The sequence below is a fragment of the Thamnophis elegans genome, chromosome 8 (assembly GCF_009769535.1).
Source record: "Thamnophis elegans isolate rThaEle1 chromosome 8, rThaEle1.pri, whole genome shotgun sequence".
Classification (NCBI taxonomy): domain Eukaryota; kingdom Metazoa; phylum Chordata; class Lepidosauria; order Squamata; family Colubridae; genus Thamnophis; species Thamnophis elegans.
The window spans coordinates 4,165,857-4,182,851 of NC_045548.1; the positions used below are offsets into that span (position 1 = coordinate 4,165,857).

General features: G+C 38.5%; 1 protein-coding gene across 1 annotated transcript in view; it reads left to right on the forward strand.

Annotated features, from left to right (window-relative positions):
- The window catches only part of EXOC2 (exocyst complex component 2), an 84,979-nt gene that overhangs the window by 42,883 nt on the left and 25,101 nt on the right, over positions 1 to 16,995 (forward strand). Inside the window, exons 12-17 of the mRNA XM_032222779.1 lie at positions 7,321 to 7,446; positions 8,501 to 8,625; positions 11,116 to 11,184; positions 12,280 to 12,437; positions 15,231 to 15,352; positions 16,639 to 16,700. Of these exons, the coding sequence (XP_032078670.1) occupies positions 7,321 to 7,446; positions 8,501 to 8,625; positions 11,116 to 11,184; positions 12,280 to 12,437; positions 15,231 to 15,352; positions 16,639 to 16,700 (662 nt within the window). The remainder of the gene's footprint in view (positions 1 to 7,320; positions 7,447 to 8,500; positions 8,626 to 11,115; positions 11,185 to 12,279; positions 12,438 to 15,230; positions 15,353 to 16,638; positions 16,701 to 16,995) is intronic.

A 16,995-nucleotide genomic window follows, 5' to 3' on the forward strand; every position in this document is an offset into this window, starting at 1 on the left:
GGATCAGCTTTGCTAATGCACTCCAGATGTTCATTAGTCCTGAGGGTATACGTGCTTGTTGTTCTTTCTTGCTTCTGTGTTGTAATGCTAGACAACCAATTAAGAAATTAGTTTCATGTTAAACTTTCTTTTCCTGATACCACTGCGAGCTGATGATGTGGTTTCAAGTGGAACAAGGGAGTATTCTATGTCCTGTTTTCTGTTACTAATCCATAAACAAACCATTTGGGGGGGGGGGTTGCTTTTGGTTTTTACTGGCAGGATCGCCATTTACTGGATTCATACTCTACTCCTGTTAGTATGGCATCAGACACATTATTTCAAATAGCTCTGAAGAAACAGTCACATTTTCAACTGGGTTCTCCCCCACCCCACCCCAAAATTAACTACATCTGTATATTGAACTTATTTATTTTTGAACTCTTAATCATAAAAAATAAGCATAAGAAATAGGTTCATGTAATATACAAATAAAGTTTTAGGGGGGGCACTAAGCAACACATTAAAATGTTTTGTTAATATTAAATGGGTTTGTTTTTGGATACTATTATCTAATTTCCTTTTTAACTTTTGTAATATGTGTTTTTTTTTAATGTTGTACGCCACCCTCCCATCCTTTGGGAGAAAGGCGGCATATAAATCCAATAAACACACAAACAAACATCCATTTTAAAACCAGAAGCATGCAATCTCGTTCTGTAATCTAAGCTACTAAACTTCTTAAAAGCTTAATGAAAAAAGAAAGCCCTTTTGAAAACTTCTATTGAATTGGGTGCTTTATTTTTAATGAGAATATGCAAAGGGCATGTATGTGTAATTTTAATGTATGAAATAGTGTGTTTCAATTGGAAAAACTCTTGCCAACTGAATAATTTTGTTTTGTCTTGTTAGCTTTTTTTCAACAATTTCAGGAAATTTACAGATTATTTGGCTAAGCTTTTGCATACTAAGCCAAACCATACATACATACATACATACATACATACATACATACATACATACATACATACATACATATATATATATATATATATATATATATATATATATATATATATGTAAAGTGAGTGATTCAAAGCATTTAGAATTTCAGTGAGGTTTCTAGAATACCCATGTGAATTCTGGGTTGAAGGGAAAAACTATAATTAGTATGATTTCCTTTTTTGTTTGTTTGAGTTGGTTTTCCTGTTTAAGAGAGGTTAGGTTAACACTAATTTAATTAGTTTAAAAATCATTCTGCAAATATTGGTTGGCTAGCCAAACTCTCAATAAATACATCTGCAGGAGTAGATGCAGTTTCCAAATTATTTTCCAGATTATTCTATTTTTTTTCCCTTTACATTATCGGTACTGTGTTTTCTCTTAGTTTTTCTTTCCTTCATTCAGTGTTACTAGTAGCCATATTATCTGGGGTGAATAGTGTGTTTTTCAGAGGGAGGAGTTTGTTAGATTTATTGATTTAATTCTGTAAAACAAAAACAAAAAATTCCAACTGTTCTAAGATCTGTATATAGTATTAAATGCATATGAGTAATATTTGGATAAATTAAAAGGGGCACTTTGATTAAATATACTTTAAATATTATAAATTCACTCAGTAAACCCCAATGAAAAACGAAATTTCCTCCTGTGACTGACCAGAGCATATTCTTTTTTAAAAAATATTAAATAATTTTTTATTTCTCATATATACATTCACAATTATATGATCTCATAACATACAAATAATGATATGTATTTGTAACAATTTTTCTCCCCTACAATTGACAATATAATTGAAATTACTTTCTTACCATCCCATAAAGCCATCTTATTTTACAACAATCCTACTTCTTCTTCCTTCCTTCCCTCCTTTCTTCTCTCCTTCCTTCCCTCCTTCCTTCCCTCCTTTCTTCTCTCCTTCCTTCCCTCCTTCCTTCCCTCCCTCCTTCCCCCCCTCTTTCACCAGAGCATATTCAAAAATCGGTTAGTGTCTTAAAAATTTCCCTCAAAGCTAAGGCTTCATATGCCTGATGGGGAGTTTCTGTACAAGTTTGCTTGTTGGCAAAAAATGTACATCCAGCCAAGGAATCTTCTAGATGTGATACATATGTATTTCATTCATGTGTTTATAAATATATAAAGCAAGGATGGGTTGTTGTTATTTTTTTTACTTCATTAAATAGAGCATGGATAGAGTTTTCTAGGTTCAGCAAGTGATACCAAAGCAGGATTGGAAGAAAAGTATATAAAGTGGTGCAGAGTGGTATGAGGAGGTGATGAAGAGTGGTATTTCACTCTATTTAATACACACAAAAGATGAAAAGACAGTCCTAGACATATGAATATATGTTCATGCAATTCCTTCACTTCCAGTTCCAGATGTTTCTGCATATACATGTATAATGTCTTGTTACAGAACAAAAGGACAGGAACATCTGTGTTGGAGTAGAAGTTTTTTTTTTTTAATTATTTCTAATACATTTCAAAATATACTGTCCTACAAATTATTAACAAAGGAAATGAAAATATAAATAATACAGACATTCTTCAGTATCAAGTGTACACGGGCACATGTGCAACTGCATACCAATCTAAAGCAATTTAAAATATTTGAATAATCCAAAGAGCCCCACATTGCTGATATTTAAGGCTTTATGGAACTCGAACCTTTTCATGTTTTCTTCAAACCAGACCTATCAAAACTTTAGAGATGGTTCTTCCAACATTTAGTTCTCTTTTGCCAAAACAAATTTACAAAAGAAGGCTTCATATTGAAGTCTGCAAATTTTCATTACTCAGTTTACCTTTTGATGGACAGGGAAAAATCCAACATGTTAAAAGAAAACAGTATTGTTTGAGTGTATTAAAGCAGGAGCTGCTTTAATTTGATGAGATTGGTAAGTAGACTTTCAATTTCCAAATCTTGATTCACACTTTCTTAGAAATATTAATCCCCCATGGTACCATTGGTACTTCTGTACTTATAGCCAAAATTTACATATTCAACATATACTTATTTTGATTCCTAAAGAGCACTTCTAAAGTGCAAAGCTGTTCTTCCAAAGAATGTTGACTACAAATTTATTGAGACTCAGAATCAGAGACTGGTTTCATATTATTTAATGTGTTGAATTTCAACTGCTTCTCTTTCATATCTTTATTGAATAAAATGTGGTTCGGCTTTAAATAACTATGCTACTAGTTTTGGAAAACCTTTTTTTTACAATCTGCACTTATCTTCTTCTTTTGTGTGTGTGTGCTCAGTGTAACATAGGATCTATAACAAAGTAGGATTCTATTTTATATTATTCTAGGCTATATGGAGTTCCCTCCCAGAGTTGCTGGAGCTAAAATTGTTGGATACATTTTGAGGAAATTGTGAATATAACAGGCAAAAAGGGTGCCTTAAGCTTTGCAGATACCTGATGTCAGACTGTATTCTGAGGTGCACAGTACAGATTGCTGTGAATGAAAGATGGCCATATACATGACTGTATAACACCAACACAATTATTAAATTTGTGGATGACACCACAATGGTTGGGCTCATTCATAAGAACAATGAGTCTGCTTATAGGAAGGAAGTACAAGGACTGACATTGTGGTGTAAAGAAAATAATCTTACACTTAACACCAAAAAAACTAAAGAACTTATAATTGACTTCAGGAGGAAGAGAGATATACATTTACCATTGTACATAAATGGCGAGGAAGTGGAGAAGGTTGGTAATTTTAAATTTCTGGGCATTTATATCTCGGAGGACGTCTCATGGACCATGAATGCTAACGTGCTTGTGAAGAAGGCCCAGAAGAGGCTGTACTTCCTGAAAATGCTAAGGAAGATAAATCTCTCTCAGGACCTATTTCTGTCCTACTATCGCAGCACTATTGAGAGTGTCCTGACATACGACATTCTTGTATGGTGTGGAAGCAGCTCTGCAGTGGGCAAAAAAGCTCTATGGAGAATCATTAAAACTGCCCAGCTGCCTAGCTGGGCTCCAGCTACCAGCCCTGGATGACATCTTCACATCTCGCTGCTTGAGGAAGTTGCATAACATTCTCTTCCCATCCTGCTTACAATCTTTTTTAGACTGTTGCCTTCTGGCAGAAGATACGGAACAATTCAAACAAGGAACCACACGTCTTCTGAATAGCTTTTATCCCAGAGCTATAATTGCACTCAACAATGAACTAAAGGGCCACCATCAGTGAGCTATTGGACAGCACTCCTTGGTCTGCTGTGTGGATGCTTGGGTGGTTTAGGGGCGGGGGATTTGGGGGGGGCGGGGGGTGTTTGGGGATTGTTATGTGTGTTGGGCCTGGTCTCTGGGTGTTATGTGAATTTCGTTGTGTGTGTAAACCAGGGGTAGTCAACCTTTTTATACCTACCGCCCACTTTTGTATCTCTTAGTAGTAAATTTTTCTAACCGCCCACCGGTTCCACAGTAATGGTGATTTATAAAGTAGGGAAGTAACTTTACTTTATAAAATTTATAAAGCAGAGTTACAGCAAACCCCTACCGCCCACCATGAAAGCTGGAACGCCCACTAGTGGGCGGTAGGGACCAGGTTGACTACCACTGGTGTAAACTGTGCATATATGTACAATGACAATAAAGTAAAGTAAGTAAAGCAGAGATCGGCAACCTTAAACACTCAAAGAGCCACAAAGGTCCTAACCGGAAGCCCCCCTCTCCCCCCCCCCCCAATTCAATTCTGAAGCTGGCTGGAAGTCCGGTTCCCCCACCATAGAGTCTCCTCCTAGCACGGCCTCCTTTTTCCTCTACCTGTCCTAACCGAAAGCCCTATCAATTGTGGAGCTGACCAATGACAGGGAGCCACAGCAGAGGGATGAAACAGCCACATGGGAATCCAGAGCCACAGGTTGCTCATCCCTGGTAGAAAGGATAGAGCTCAGCAGAAATACAAGTGGGGTCACTTTGGGTAAAGAATTTTCTGTCATCCCTAGAGCCTGCGATTAATATATTGAAATCTCCAAGAAACTGGAAAATGTATGTAATTGAAGCAAAAGAACTTTGGCTTCAGGAAGCTTCTGTTTCTTTGAAAATAGATAAATACATATAGTCAGGAATTTGTTCAGTTTTTGATGTTACTTTGGTGTGTTGAGCTCAATCTAATTTAGTCTTTTATTTCTCTGTGCAAGTTATGAGATTGGGTACTTAATGTCCATCCACAGTCAAATCACAGGATGTATTTTTGAAGGTACAATTTTTATTTAGAAATTTCTTGTAATCTGTAATAATAATTTAATAATAATAACCTGCCAAGTATCCCCGTTTAGAGATTTGGCAGAGAATGCATCATTTGTAGCACACTGGTGCCACCTTGTGGGGTTTTTTTTTATTGTTCCTTTTTAACAATTTTTTTTAGCTGGTATTTTGAATATGGACAGTAGATCTGTGTGCAGAACTAATGTTTTAACTAAGGCAATTTCCTCCATGATTCATTGGGATATAAGAAGAAGGAGAGGTAATGCCCAGTGACTCTTGAAAGAGGCTCCTCTTTCAGGTAGATTAGATTAGGAAACAGACTCCATGCAGGGGTGGGTTTCTCGCCCCGTTCCAACCGGTTCGGTTGGAACGGGGCCGGCGGCGTCCTCGTGCATGCGTGCGGTGCACGCATGCACGCACGCAGCGCACGCATGCATACTAGTGTCTGTGCGATGCTCCAGCTGCTCCTGGAGGATCGCGCAGGCGCTGTATGCGTCCTGCGCATGCGTGGAAGCGCAGAACTCGTCAAAACCGGGTAAGGAGCGCGGGTGGGCCCTTCGCCGTTCCGGGAAGTTACTTACTTCCGGGTTCGCCGACCAACCGGTTCGCAGGGACCGCCGCGAACCGGTTGAAACCCACCCCTGACTCCATGGGAAAAACTTAGGATGGATGGATGGATGGATGGATGGATGGATGGGAAGGAAGGAAGGAAGGAAGGAAGGAAGGAAGGAAGGAATTTCAGGACCCTATCAGAATCTCCTCTGAACATTATCTTGCTTCCCAGAACTTAAACGTTTCTCTTCTCTTTGCTTATATAACAGCTTGTTTATTTCCTTCAAGGCTGATTCTCCCTGATTCTCTACAACCTGCAGTTCATCTTTTTCCACATTGGATGCCTTACATTTTGATATTTGCAGTTAGAAAATTACCTTTCGTGTTTTCTTTTAATAAAGCTTGATTTTGTTTGTCAGATACTGCTTTATCTTCCAAAGTGGTAGAAGGAAGCACTCCACTCACTTATGTTATCTGGTACTGTTGAAATTAGTTTACTTTTTTTTTTTCAATCTGGTCTTTTAATGGTCAGAAGAGATGTGCAGTTTGAAAGCCTTAACTCTCATACGCTTAAGAGTTATAGATAGTAAGTAAAGGACGCAGTGGCTAAGACAATGAGCTTGTCGATCGCAAGGTCAGCAGTTTGAATCCCCAGGGCGCGTAACGAGGTGATCTCCCATTACTTCTCCCAGCTTCTGCCAACCTAGCAGTTTGAAGGCACGTAAAAAATTCAAGTAGAAAAATAGGAACCACCTTGGTGGGAAGATAACAGCGTTCCTGGCCACCTTCGGCGTTTAGTCATGCTGGCCAAATGACCAAGGAGACATCTTTGGACAGCACTGGCTCTGGCTTTAAAACGGAGATGAGCACCGCCCCCTAGAGTCGGGAACGACTAGCACATATGTGCAAGCGGAACCTTTAGCTTTATCTAGATGGTGCCTAGAAGATTCTTGGGAACAGCAGAAACTACCCGTCTGCTGCCTTGAAGCAGTAGGTACAAGCAGCAAAAAGGCTTTGGGGAGAGAAGATTTGAGACTTCCAGCCAACTACTATTTGTAAAACCAATCCTGTTTGTTGTAATCAGTGTTGAGTATTACTTTTATCTTCATCTGTGAGTTTTTTTTTTAATTTAGCAGATAATCTAACTTGAAAATGTGTGAACAATAAGGCTCTCACGCTATCTGAAGCCTTTCTGACAATTAGAAATTGAAAAATCGAAGCAATTTCAATAGTACCAGAAAAATAGATAATTAATAGATTATTTCTTGTGCATTTTAGTAAGAGATTTTTTTCTTTATTTACCTCAATTCTTGCTGAACATAAATTCAATCAAATAGCATATTAAGATACATTAGAGTTCCTGATTTGAGATATATTAGGAAATGTATGTATGCATAATTAAACAAAACCAATCCTGTTTGTTGTAATCAAGCTGCAAGAATTATATACATTTATCTGTGAGGTTTTTCTGTTTATTTTAATGGATAACAGCAAATTATAAAGGCTAATACTGTGCATTAACTAACACCAATAATCAATATACTCTCCCATTTAGTCAATCCATTGATACATAGTCCACTGCTCGATCTGGACAGTGAAGTTCGCCCATCTTCCCTTGGCCATCTCAGTCGGAGTGCCTCGCTGAAAAGAGGCAGTAGCACTCAGTCCAGTCGTGATGAAAGTAAGTCGTGATCACATTACACTTTTCTGTACTGGATTTCCTTTCCTTTCCATTCTGCAAACCATGGAAGAATATTTACCTCGCAGGTGTAATGCATTAGGTAAAACTTTGAATTACTAGTTAGGAGGTCGCCAGTTAAATGTCTGTTCCAGGGGTGGGTTTCAAAATTTTTAGAACCTATTCTGTGGGTGTGGCCTGTTTTGTGGGAGTGGCTCGGTGGTCATGTGACTGGGTGGGTGTGGCTTGGTGGGCGTGTGACCGGGTAGGCGTGGCCAACTTGGAAAATGTGGTGAAACTCACTTAACAATGCTCTTGCTTAGCAACCAAAATTTTGGGCTCAATTGTGATCATAAGTTCTCTTTCTTTTTCTTTCTCTCCCTCCCTCCCTCTCTCTCTCTCTCTCTCTCTCTCACTCACTCTTTCCTTTCTTTCTTCCTTCCTTTTGTCTCTCTCCACCTCTTTCTTTCTTTCTTGTCTCTCTCCCACTTCCTTTTTCTTTCTTTTTTCTTTTTCTTTCTATCTTTGTCTCTCTCTTTTTCTCCCTCTCCCTCCATTCCTTCCTTCCTTTCTTGTGTGTATCTCTTCCTTTCCTGTGTGTATCTCTCCCCCTTCCTTCTTTCCTTCCTTCCTTCTTTCCTTCCTTCCTTTTGGAACAGTTTCCAAAAGGTAGGCTAAATTTCACGAACCGGTTCTGGCGTACCAGTGCAAACTGGGAGAAACCCACCCCTGGTCTGTTCTCATTATCTCATTATGTAGTCTTAATTTGGCTTACGGTAGCTGTATTTAAGTATATTGACATCAGATTTTTTTAAAGAGCAGCTAATTGGATTAATTTATTTTGAATCACAAATGTCAGTCAATTGAACTCTTACTGTGAGCGCTTCTGTGAGACTTAAATTTGCTAAGTGAAGCAGTGTGGTGCCAAGTCTTATTTAACACTATTTAACATATTTATTTCTTTAGCATTTATGAATTGCCACTTGATGTCAATCACAAATATAATTCCTCTTTAACAATTTTCTGGTAATGAATTGGTATCTTGTATCTTTTTCAGATTGGCGGTTTAAAACTCCTCAGCAAGTAGCATTTGTTGAAAAGTTAACTAAGCTTGTAGTAAGCCAGCTTCCCAATTTCTGGAAACTTTGGATTTCTTATGTGAATGGAAGCTTATTTAGTGAGGTAAGAGTATTTGCATTTGGTATTTAGATAATATGCAGTTTGTGGGGAATATAAAAACAATGTTTGGCTTATTCAAACATTCTTTTGCTTAAATATCAAGTGTGATTTAATCTTTTGTCATAATTTTTTGCTAACAAACCAGGTGATTATTTTTTCTGAAAACCTAAGGAAGAGCCAACTGGTCAGAGAAGTTGGGGGGACGCGTGGGGGGGGGATCATTCTTTCCCTTGTGAACCTGTTTGATACAGTAGCTGAAATTTAGAGTAAGAATTGGGGGTTTGTCTCAGATTCAAATTTCTATAATCTTCACTAGGTTCCCATAATCCAGTGTTTCCCAAACTTGGCAACTTTAAGACTTGTGGATTTCAACTCCCAGAGTTCTCCAGCCAGAAGAGCTGGCTGGAGAATTCTGGGAGTTGAAGTCCACAAGTCTTGAAGTTGCCAAGTTTGGGAACCACTGCCATAATCCAATCAGCATCTCTGTACCTGTAATTGAATTGGGAATTGCAGGCATATTGAGATATGAGAAGGAAAATAGAATACAAATATATTGCTCTTCCTTTATAGATTGCTTCTGCAATTCCTTCTGCATCAAAAATGACACTAAGCAGCTTCAAGGATTTATCACTCTTCAGCTGTTAAGAATACTAACTACTACTATTACTTGCCTTCTCACCCTGTGTAATATTGACAAAACATGACTCTCCCTTATTACCAGTCTTCCAGCATTTATACAATCACCTAAAGAATGACAACTGCTCTCCTCAGCCATTTCTATCAAGTGTTGAGAGTAGAATGATAATTGCACAACAGCAAATTCAAATTAACTGCTTTTTCTACTCTGCTTCTGTCTGACAGATGAAGAGGCCTATAATTTGTAATTTTAATAGATTTGTATGCCGCCCAATCCCGAAGGACCCCGGGTGGCTTACATAAAAGCAATTTTTAAAAGATTAAAAAAGATTAAAACACAAGACAGGACAACTTAAAAACAGAAAACACAACATGCACTCAGTTATAATGGGGCTGAAGTTCAGTCAAGATCAACAGCCCCAGGCCTGCCAGAACAGCCAGGTCTTAACGGACTTAGAGAAGGCCAGGAGAGTGGGGAGGGTCCGGATCTCAGGGGGTAGATCGTTCCAAAGGGCCGGGGCAGCAACAGAGAAGGCTCTCCCCCGAGGAGCCGCCAGACGGCATTGTGTGGCCGATGGTACCCGGAGAAGGCCCGCCCTGTGCGATCTTATTGGACGCTGGGAGGTATGTTGCAGGAGGCGGTCACGGAGATATCCAGGTGCATGCCTCATTGGTGGACACCTGGGGCTAAGGAAATCGGAAGATGATCTCCAATTCTTTGATAATCCATGCTTCAGTTCAATATTCAAGCTACTAAGATTGTTTTAAAACATTTCCCATGCTTGGAAGTAGTGCCAAAATATATAAACATTGCATTCCATTTTGGCAAGTTGTTTCTCACGTCTGTGTTACTTTAAAAATAAGAAGCCAGTTGAACACAGACACAATGGTTCTCATAAAAGTTGTGTTCAAAACTCATATAGGATATAATTTAGTCATGAAAGTAATGAGCAATCATGGGGGAAAAAATAGTAATAAAGAAGCTGAATGACTTAGTCTCACTACTCGTAAAGATGACCTGCATATTTTCAAAAGCCAGTTAAGGATTGCTATGGTTTTACTAGGTTTAGAAAGTTAGTAACGGAAGTGAAGAGTCTTGTTTATACATGTGGTAAATGTGCAAGTTGTAACCGTTGGGCTTACAGAAATTTCTACATGAAGGGATTAACCAATTCAACAAAATTGAAAAAAAGTGGGAAGAGGGGAAATATTTTGTTGAATATATTTATAGTGTTCGTAGATTCTGTATATCTAAAAGGAAACAGAGATCATATAATCTAATTCCATATTCAAAAAACATAAGAATTTCAATTAACCAGACCCATTCTCTCTTGATTCCCCAATTAATGACCCTGGGGTCTGGATTTTGTAACACCATCAGGAATTCACCAAAATAGAGAATTGTTATATATTCAGAATGTATAGATAGGATTCCTTTGCTCAGCTAAACATTTCTAAATGGAAGAGGATATGCTTTGGTTCATTCTTAGTAGGCAGACTGCATTTCATTCTTTGGAAAGCTGAAAGGATACTAAAACAATATCTTTAATATACTTTGAATTTATTGAGTATACTTGAATATGGTATAGCAAACTCATTTTTAGGAGTATTTAGTAGGAAAACTGTTTTGGTATGAAAAAGGTTAAAATATCAATATGTTTTTATTTCTGCTAATGTTCTCTGTTATTTTATTAAAGTATGCTAGAACATTAATCCGGTTTTAAAGTCTCTTTTCAACTTGTTGCAAAATCCTTACAGTAATTATACTCTTTGTAGCAAAATTGAATGCATAGAATAGTTCATGTGTTCCTGATAATGCTAATGTGGTAAGATTGGAATCTCTTTTTCTTTTATAAGACTGCTGAAAAATCTGGCCAAATGGAAAGATCAAAGAAGAATGCCAGGCAGAGGCAAAATGATTTCAAGGTAAGGGAGCAGGCCAGAGGTGGGTTCCTACCAGTTTGCACCTATTCGGTAGAACTGGTTCGTCAAATCTACTGGTTAGAAGAGGTTCCACCAGTGGACCCGGAAAGCAGGCCACACCTACAGAAGAAGTTCCAAACATTTTTGAAACCCACCACTATGTGATTTTGACACTCCTGGTTTAGAGTGAAGGCTGTTTGTAGTGAGAATTTACTGAGCAAACCCTGTTGTTGCCAGATACACAGAGAATCTGTATTGAGCTTTATGGCATAGGCTTAAAATCTGCAATACCATTCTGGTTAATGGGACATAATACAATGCTGGATGTGCCTCCATGTAATGCGCTCCTGTGTCCAGCTGTTAGAGCCTTTGTCTTGTTCCCTAGGCCTAATTTGTACCTTGAGGTCATTGGTTCTTGGACCTCTATTATGTGTGAGCATTTTTCTTTAACCTTTGCTAATATAAATCCTTTCTCTGTTTTACTTCCTTGCTGCTGGCAGTTGTCTGATTACAGAATGAAAACTTAGCAAGACTAATCTCCCAGTGGTAACAGGACATTTAATCAGATTGACTAATAATAGATTGGCTAATTAAAAAACCTACCTTCCACACATTCAGTGTTATTTAAATTGCTGTTACCTTCATCCCAGTCCTGACAGAACTTAATGAACTGTTTTATCAAAGGGAATGTTTCTTCGTTTCCATATACAATGATTTATTGCAGAGGTGGGTTCCTACCAGTTCGCACCTATTTGGTAGAACCGGTTCGTCAAATCTACTGAACCGGTTAGAAGAGGTTCCACCAGTGGACCCGGAAAGCAGGCCACACCTCCAGAAGAGGTTCCAAACTTTTCTGAAACCCACCACTGGCAAGGATCTTGTAACTTGACAGCTTTAAGACTTGCATGCTTCAATGCCAGAGTTTCTGAATAGCTACTTGGACCGACCTAAGTACTAATTCATAATTTCATATCGGGTCACATGGGTGGCAAGCCACTCCCACAAAGGAGGCCACACCCACAGAGTAGGTTCCAACAATTTTTGAAACCCACCACTGGTTTATTGGCTCAACATGATGTCTTTCCTTTCCGGTCCTAGATGATGATTCAGCAAGTGATGCAATCACAGGTCAAACTGATACGTGGTGCTCTGCTTCCATTCAGCCTTGAAGAAAATGAACTAAAAGAATACGGTGGCTGGGACATGAAGCCTGAGCTTTCTAGCCAGTGGTTACCCCATGCCATTCAAACTGTAAGGTTAGTTTTATCTTAAATCAATGCCGGGTGTGGTTTCTTTCAGCAAGCCCCATCTATTCTGAACCAGTTTTGAATATCCTATATGACCCAAATAATTTGGAGTTTACAAAACTACAGATCTAATTGAGACAAAGTACCCACAAAAATAGGGTCCCAGAATTGGAAAAAGACTTTCAGGCAATTGTGTCCAATCTCCTGCTCAATGCTGGAATGAAAATTAAATCTTCCAACAAACCTCCTCTTGAATGCATCCAAGAAAGATGATCTTGCTATCTCTCTTGGTACCGTATTTTTCGGAGTATAAGACGCACCAAGGTTTTGAAGAGGCAATTTTTTTAAAAAAAGTATGTAGGTAGATAAAGGGATAGAGAGGGAAAGGGAGAGAGAGAAATATAGTAGATAAGTAGGGAAAGAGTGTGTAGGTACAGTAGGTAGGAAGAGAGAGAGAGTAGTTAGGTAAGTAGATAAAGGAAGAGAGAGAGAGAGAAATAGAGAGAGAGAGAGAGAGAGAGAAATATAGTAGGTAAGTAGGGAAAGAGTGTGTAGGTAGGTAGAGGGATAGAAGGAGAGAAAGGCTTGAATAAGTTGGTTTTTCCAAGTAGAGTGCAAGTCACTTCTGAGAGTGACCCTCAGACATTCCCAAAATTTGAACTCCCCTCACCTGTGCTCATTATCACTCTGAAAAGTCATCATCCTTGCAAATCCCTGTTCAGGAATATTAGCTAGGACAAACAAGTTTGTAAATTTGCAAACAAGCATTTACCTCTGTTGTAATATAGTTCCTTGTGTAGGTGTGGGTCACCCATGGCCCAGTTCATACCAGGCCATGCAGAGCCACGCTGAACCACACAGGAGAAAACAAACTCCTAAAACGCCATAACATCCTCATAGTTCATAACATAACATCCTGAGATGTGCCCTACCAATGACGCCCAGGATTTGACCATATATAGACAGAACTTCCCTGAGCAGTAGATTAGAAATTGTACTTTTACAGGCTGTTTTTACATACCTCCATAATTTCATCCAAGTCATGAATGAAACTTTGAAGAGTACTGGGGCTCAGGATTATGACCTCATAGCATTTTTGATGGAAGTATTGACAATGTTCCCTTGAGTATAGTTTTCAAACCATCTATGGGTCCATAGTTAACTAATCTGCTGTTTTACCACTTAATTCCCACAATCTATTTTAAGAAATTAAAATAGAGACAAAGCAGAACTGGCTGGACTGTTTTTATAAACTTATAGATTAATCACTGGAAGATGTGCCTTAGCGTCTTCCCATGATTTCATATCACATTGTTTTATTTTGGCTTCCTGGGTTCTTCTTTTTCTCTGTTTTGCAGGTAAATGTCAATCAGAGTTATAGATGCAGGGAGTAAGAAGAACATAGAGAAGATGAATATCATAATCCAAATTATGTCTCCTTTGTACACGTGCTATGATATTGCATGTTCCAAAGAAGTGGAGTTTCTTTTTCTTTCTTCCTTTTATTTAAACATAAGATTCCTAACCATTCAAATTATAGTCTGTATGTATGTAGTCTTTTTTCTCCCTTGTTATATGTTCTTTCCATAATTCCATAACATTTTAGTGCATTCTATTGACTGATTCTGCTTTCTTTAAATTTTTCATTGGAATTACTTACGACTACGCTTTTAATGCATCTAAAATTCCTTTTTCCATTAGTTTTTATTGCCATGTAATCTTACTTGGTATTAATTTGTTTTTTGTTAAAATAATGCTTTGTTGACTTCAGACAATACATTGACTATTGTCAACTTTAAATTCCCTTGCTGTCAAGTATTCCAGCATTTCTTCCCAAAATTCCTCTATTATTCCTCACACTTGAGACAAGGAAGTACTAAAAAATAAAGAGTTTAAGAATTGCAGCGTGTCAACATCTACCAAAAGACTGTATGGTAAAGGTGGCCAATCCCAAAATATGATAAAAATTGTGAGATCTTGGGAATTACTCGAAAGTACGGTCTGTCCTGCTCTCAGCAAAAGTTGGCTTGTCATGTAGAAAACAAAAGTTTGTGCACTCAAAACATTAGTGTTTTCACTACTAAATTACTTGAAACTAAATCATAATATGAGCTCATAGGAGGAAAAGGTATGAATATTTCCAGAGTCTGAGGGTGAAATTACTGGCACAGTCTTAGCCTTCTAACAAGATAATGATACTATACTGTTTATCTATAGATGGGGAGAGCTGTGTCATAAAGAAAGTGGGCATTTTCAGACCCAGATTTCACTTAGCACCGCTGTTGTGCTTTTACTTGTATTTTTCTTGAGTTACAATTGCATTAAATATCATTAGGACTTTTCCTCAGTATATGGCACTGCTGAAAGAAAAGGGCTCCACTGGAGGAGGAGGTACTAAGGTGATTTTTTTTTCTATTCACACACATATTACACATCCCCTCTTGAGGATACCTTGACATCTGAATCACGGTTCACCCACAATACCGCGAAGCCCTTATCCACGCCGACATAAGCGCGGAGGGCAAATCCGCGCCGTCCGAAGCACTCAGCACCCTAAACCTAACCCCAAACCTAACCCTAAACCAAACCCCTAAACCTAATCCTAACCCTTACCTTAATTTAAATCGGCTTTCTGTCGCCGCGCTGTTGTCGCCGCGGTGATGACGTCGCAGTGATGACGTCGCGGCTTTAGCAACGCGGTTTTGTCGCCGCTATTTGGACGAGCGCGGTTTTGTCGTGCCACGCTGAATCACATAATAAGCAAGTGGGCTCATTATAAATTTTACTTTCTTTTCTTTCCAGGCTTAGTTATGAATCTCTTACAGCACTTGAAATACCAAACGATATGCTTCAAATCATCCAGGATCTCATTTTTGACCTGAGAGTCCGTTGTATAATGATTACATTGCAACACACAGCTGAAGGTTGTAATAGTTTGTTGTTGTTTTTTTAAAATTCTTATCAGTGATGATCTCTGGTTGTTGTTGGTTTTTTTTTTTAAATCCTCACCTGTGATTTTATTTTTACATAATGATAGTCCTTGCTTACTGATGGCGTTTGGGACCATCATCTCCATCCCATTGTGTGACTGCCCAGCTTACAGTGTCAGTTGCAGTTGCTAAATGAATCGCCACGGTTGTTAAGTGGGGTGTCATGTGACTGTAGCCAGCAACTTCCTGCCAACTTCCCTGTTGACTTTGCTTGTCAGGGGGAGCCAGCTGTGATAGTTGCAAAGGGTGATTCCTGGACAATGCAACTCTTAACAATGGTGTACCAATTGCTAAGCCTGCGAATTGTGATCATATTATTGTGGGGGCGCTGCAACTGCTCCCAAGTTTGAGAACTGGTTTTAAATCTCATTTGGCACCATTGTAACTTTGAAAAGTTACCGAAAAGGTACACTACCTGTTCTGATCCCCACCTTGCTCGTTCAGAAACTACAGCCAAACAAAGCTTGCAAAGGAATGTTTTTATCCCAGCTCTTGCTGGCTGCGAGCCCAAAATAAACACAGATAAATTCTCTGGCAAAAAAGTTAAGCAGCAAATGCAAAAACAAACTCTTACAGCAAACCACTTCTCCAAGTTGGTTTCTCTGAATCATGAACACAAACGGGGAACGTTGACTAGAACAGGAACGGAACAGAATGGAACGGAACGTTGACTTCTGCCACTAGGGCGTGGCACCATCAGTCTTTTATCCGCAGGAGGAGATCCTAACGAGCCACAGCTGCTTGTTATCCTCTCCTGTGAGTCGGTCAGCCCTGCATCCCGAAACAACTCACAGGAGGTTTCTGCTGAGTCACAACACTACCTGTACCTCTGAATTTACCTTACTGATAGTTTTGTTCTATAGTCCTTAATTAAAGAGTTTGTAGAATATGGAAATTGTTCATTTGATATAATTGTTTTACCTCTTAAAAACATTTTCAAATACAATGAACAACATACATTATTATTACTTGATTGTTATTCTGCTTTATAACTCAAAGTGGTGAACATAACTAAGATATTATAACAATTAATGTACAACCTTTCCAATACAGGTTCAGTTTCCTTCTTTGCTTGCAGTAAGCTTAATGTATAAAAGATGTTGCCATTCTTTTTTAATATAACATTGACAACATTCTTGAATGACAAATCATTTCAGTTCGTAGTGTAGGCTTATGCTATGCTGAAGATAACACTTTTGACATTATTGCTTTTTTTACAGATGTGAAAAAATTGGCTGAGAAGGAGGATTGGATTGTTGATAATGAAAGCTTAACCAGTTTGGTGGGTAAATTCCCCATTTTTTCCTCAAATATTGGCATTGAACGGAGTAGTGTTAAATTTGGGTTGGCATGCCTGGAAATTGAATATGGGGAAAAAATCAAGTGCCACCTATTTAAGAAGAACAATCTTATGGCAGTTCTAGAAGTTGTAGCCTCAAGAGGAACTACATCTGAAGGAACTGGGGAACTTCACAGGAGTGAAGAGCTAGACTATCATTGAGACTGAGAAAATCTGGAGTCAAATCCCCATTCACTTTTACAAGCTATTTTTTTTTTCATTGTTAACTGTTCTGACC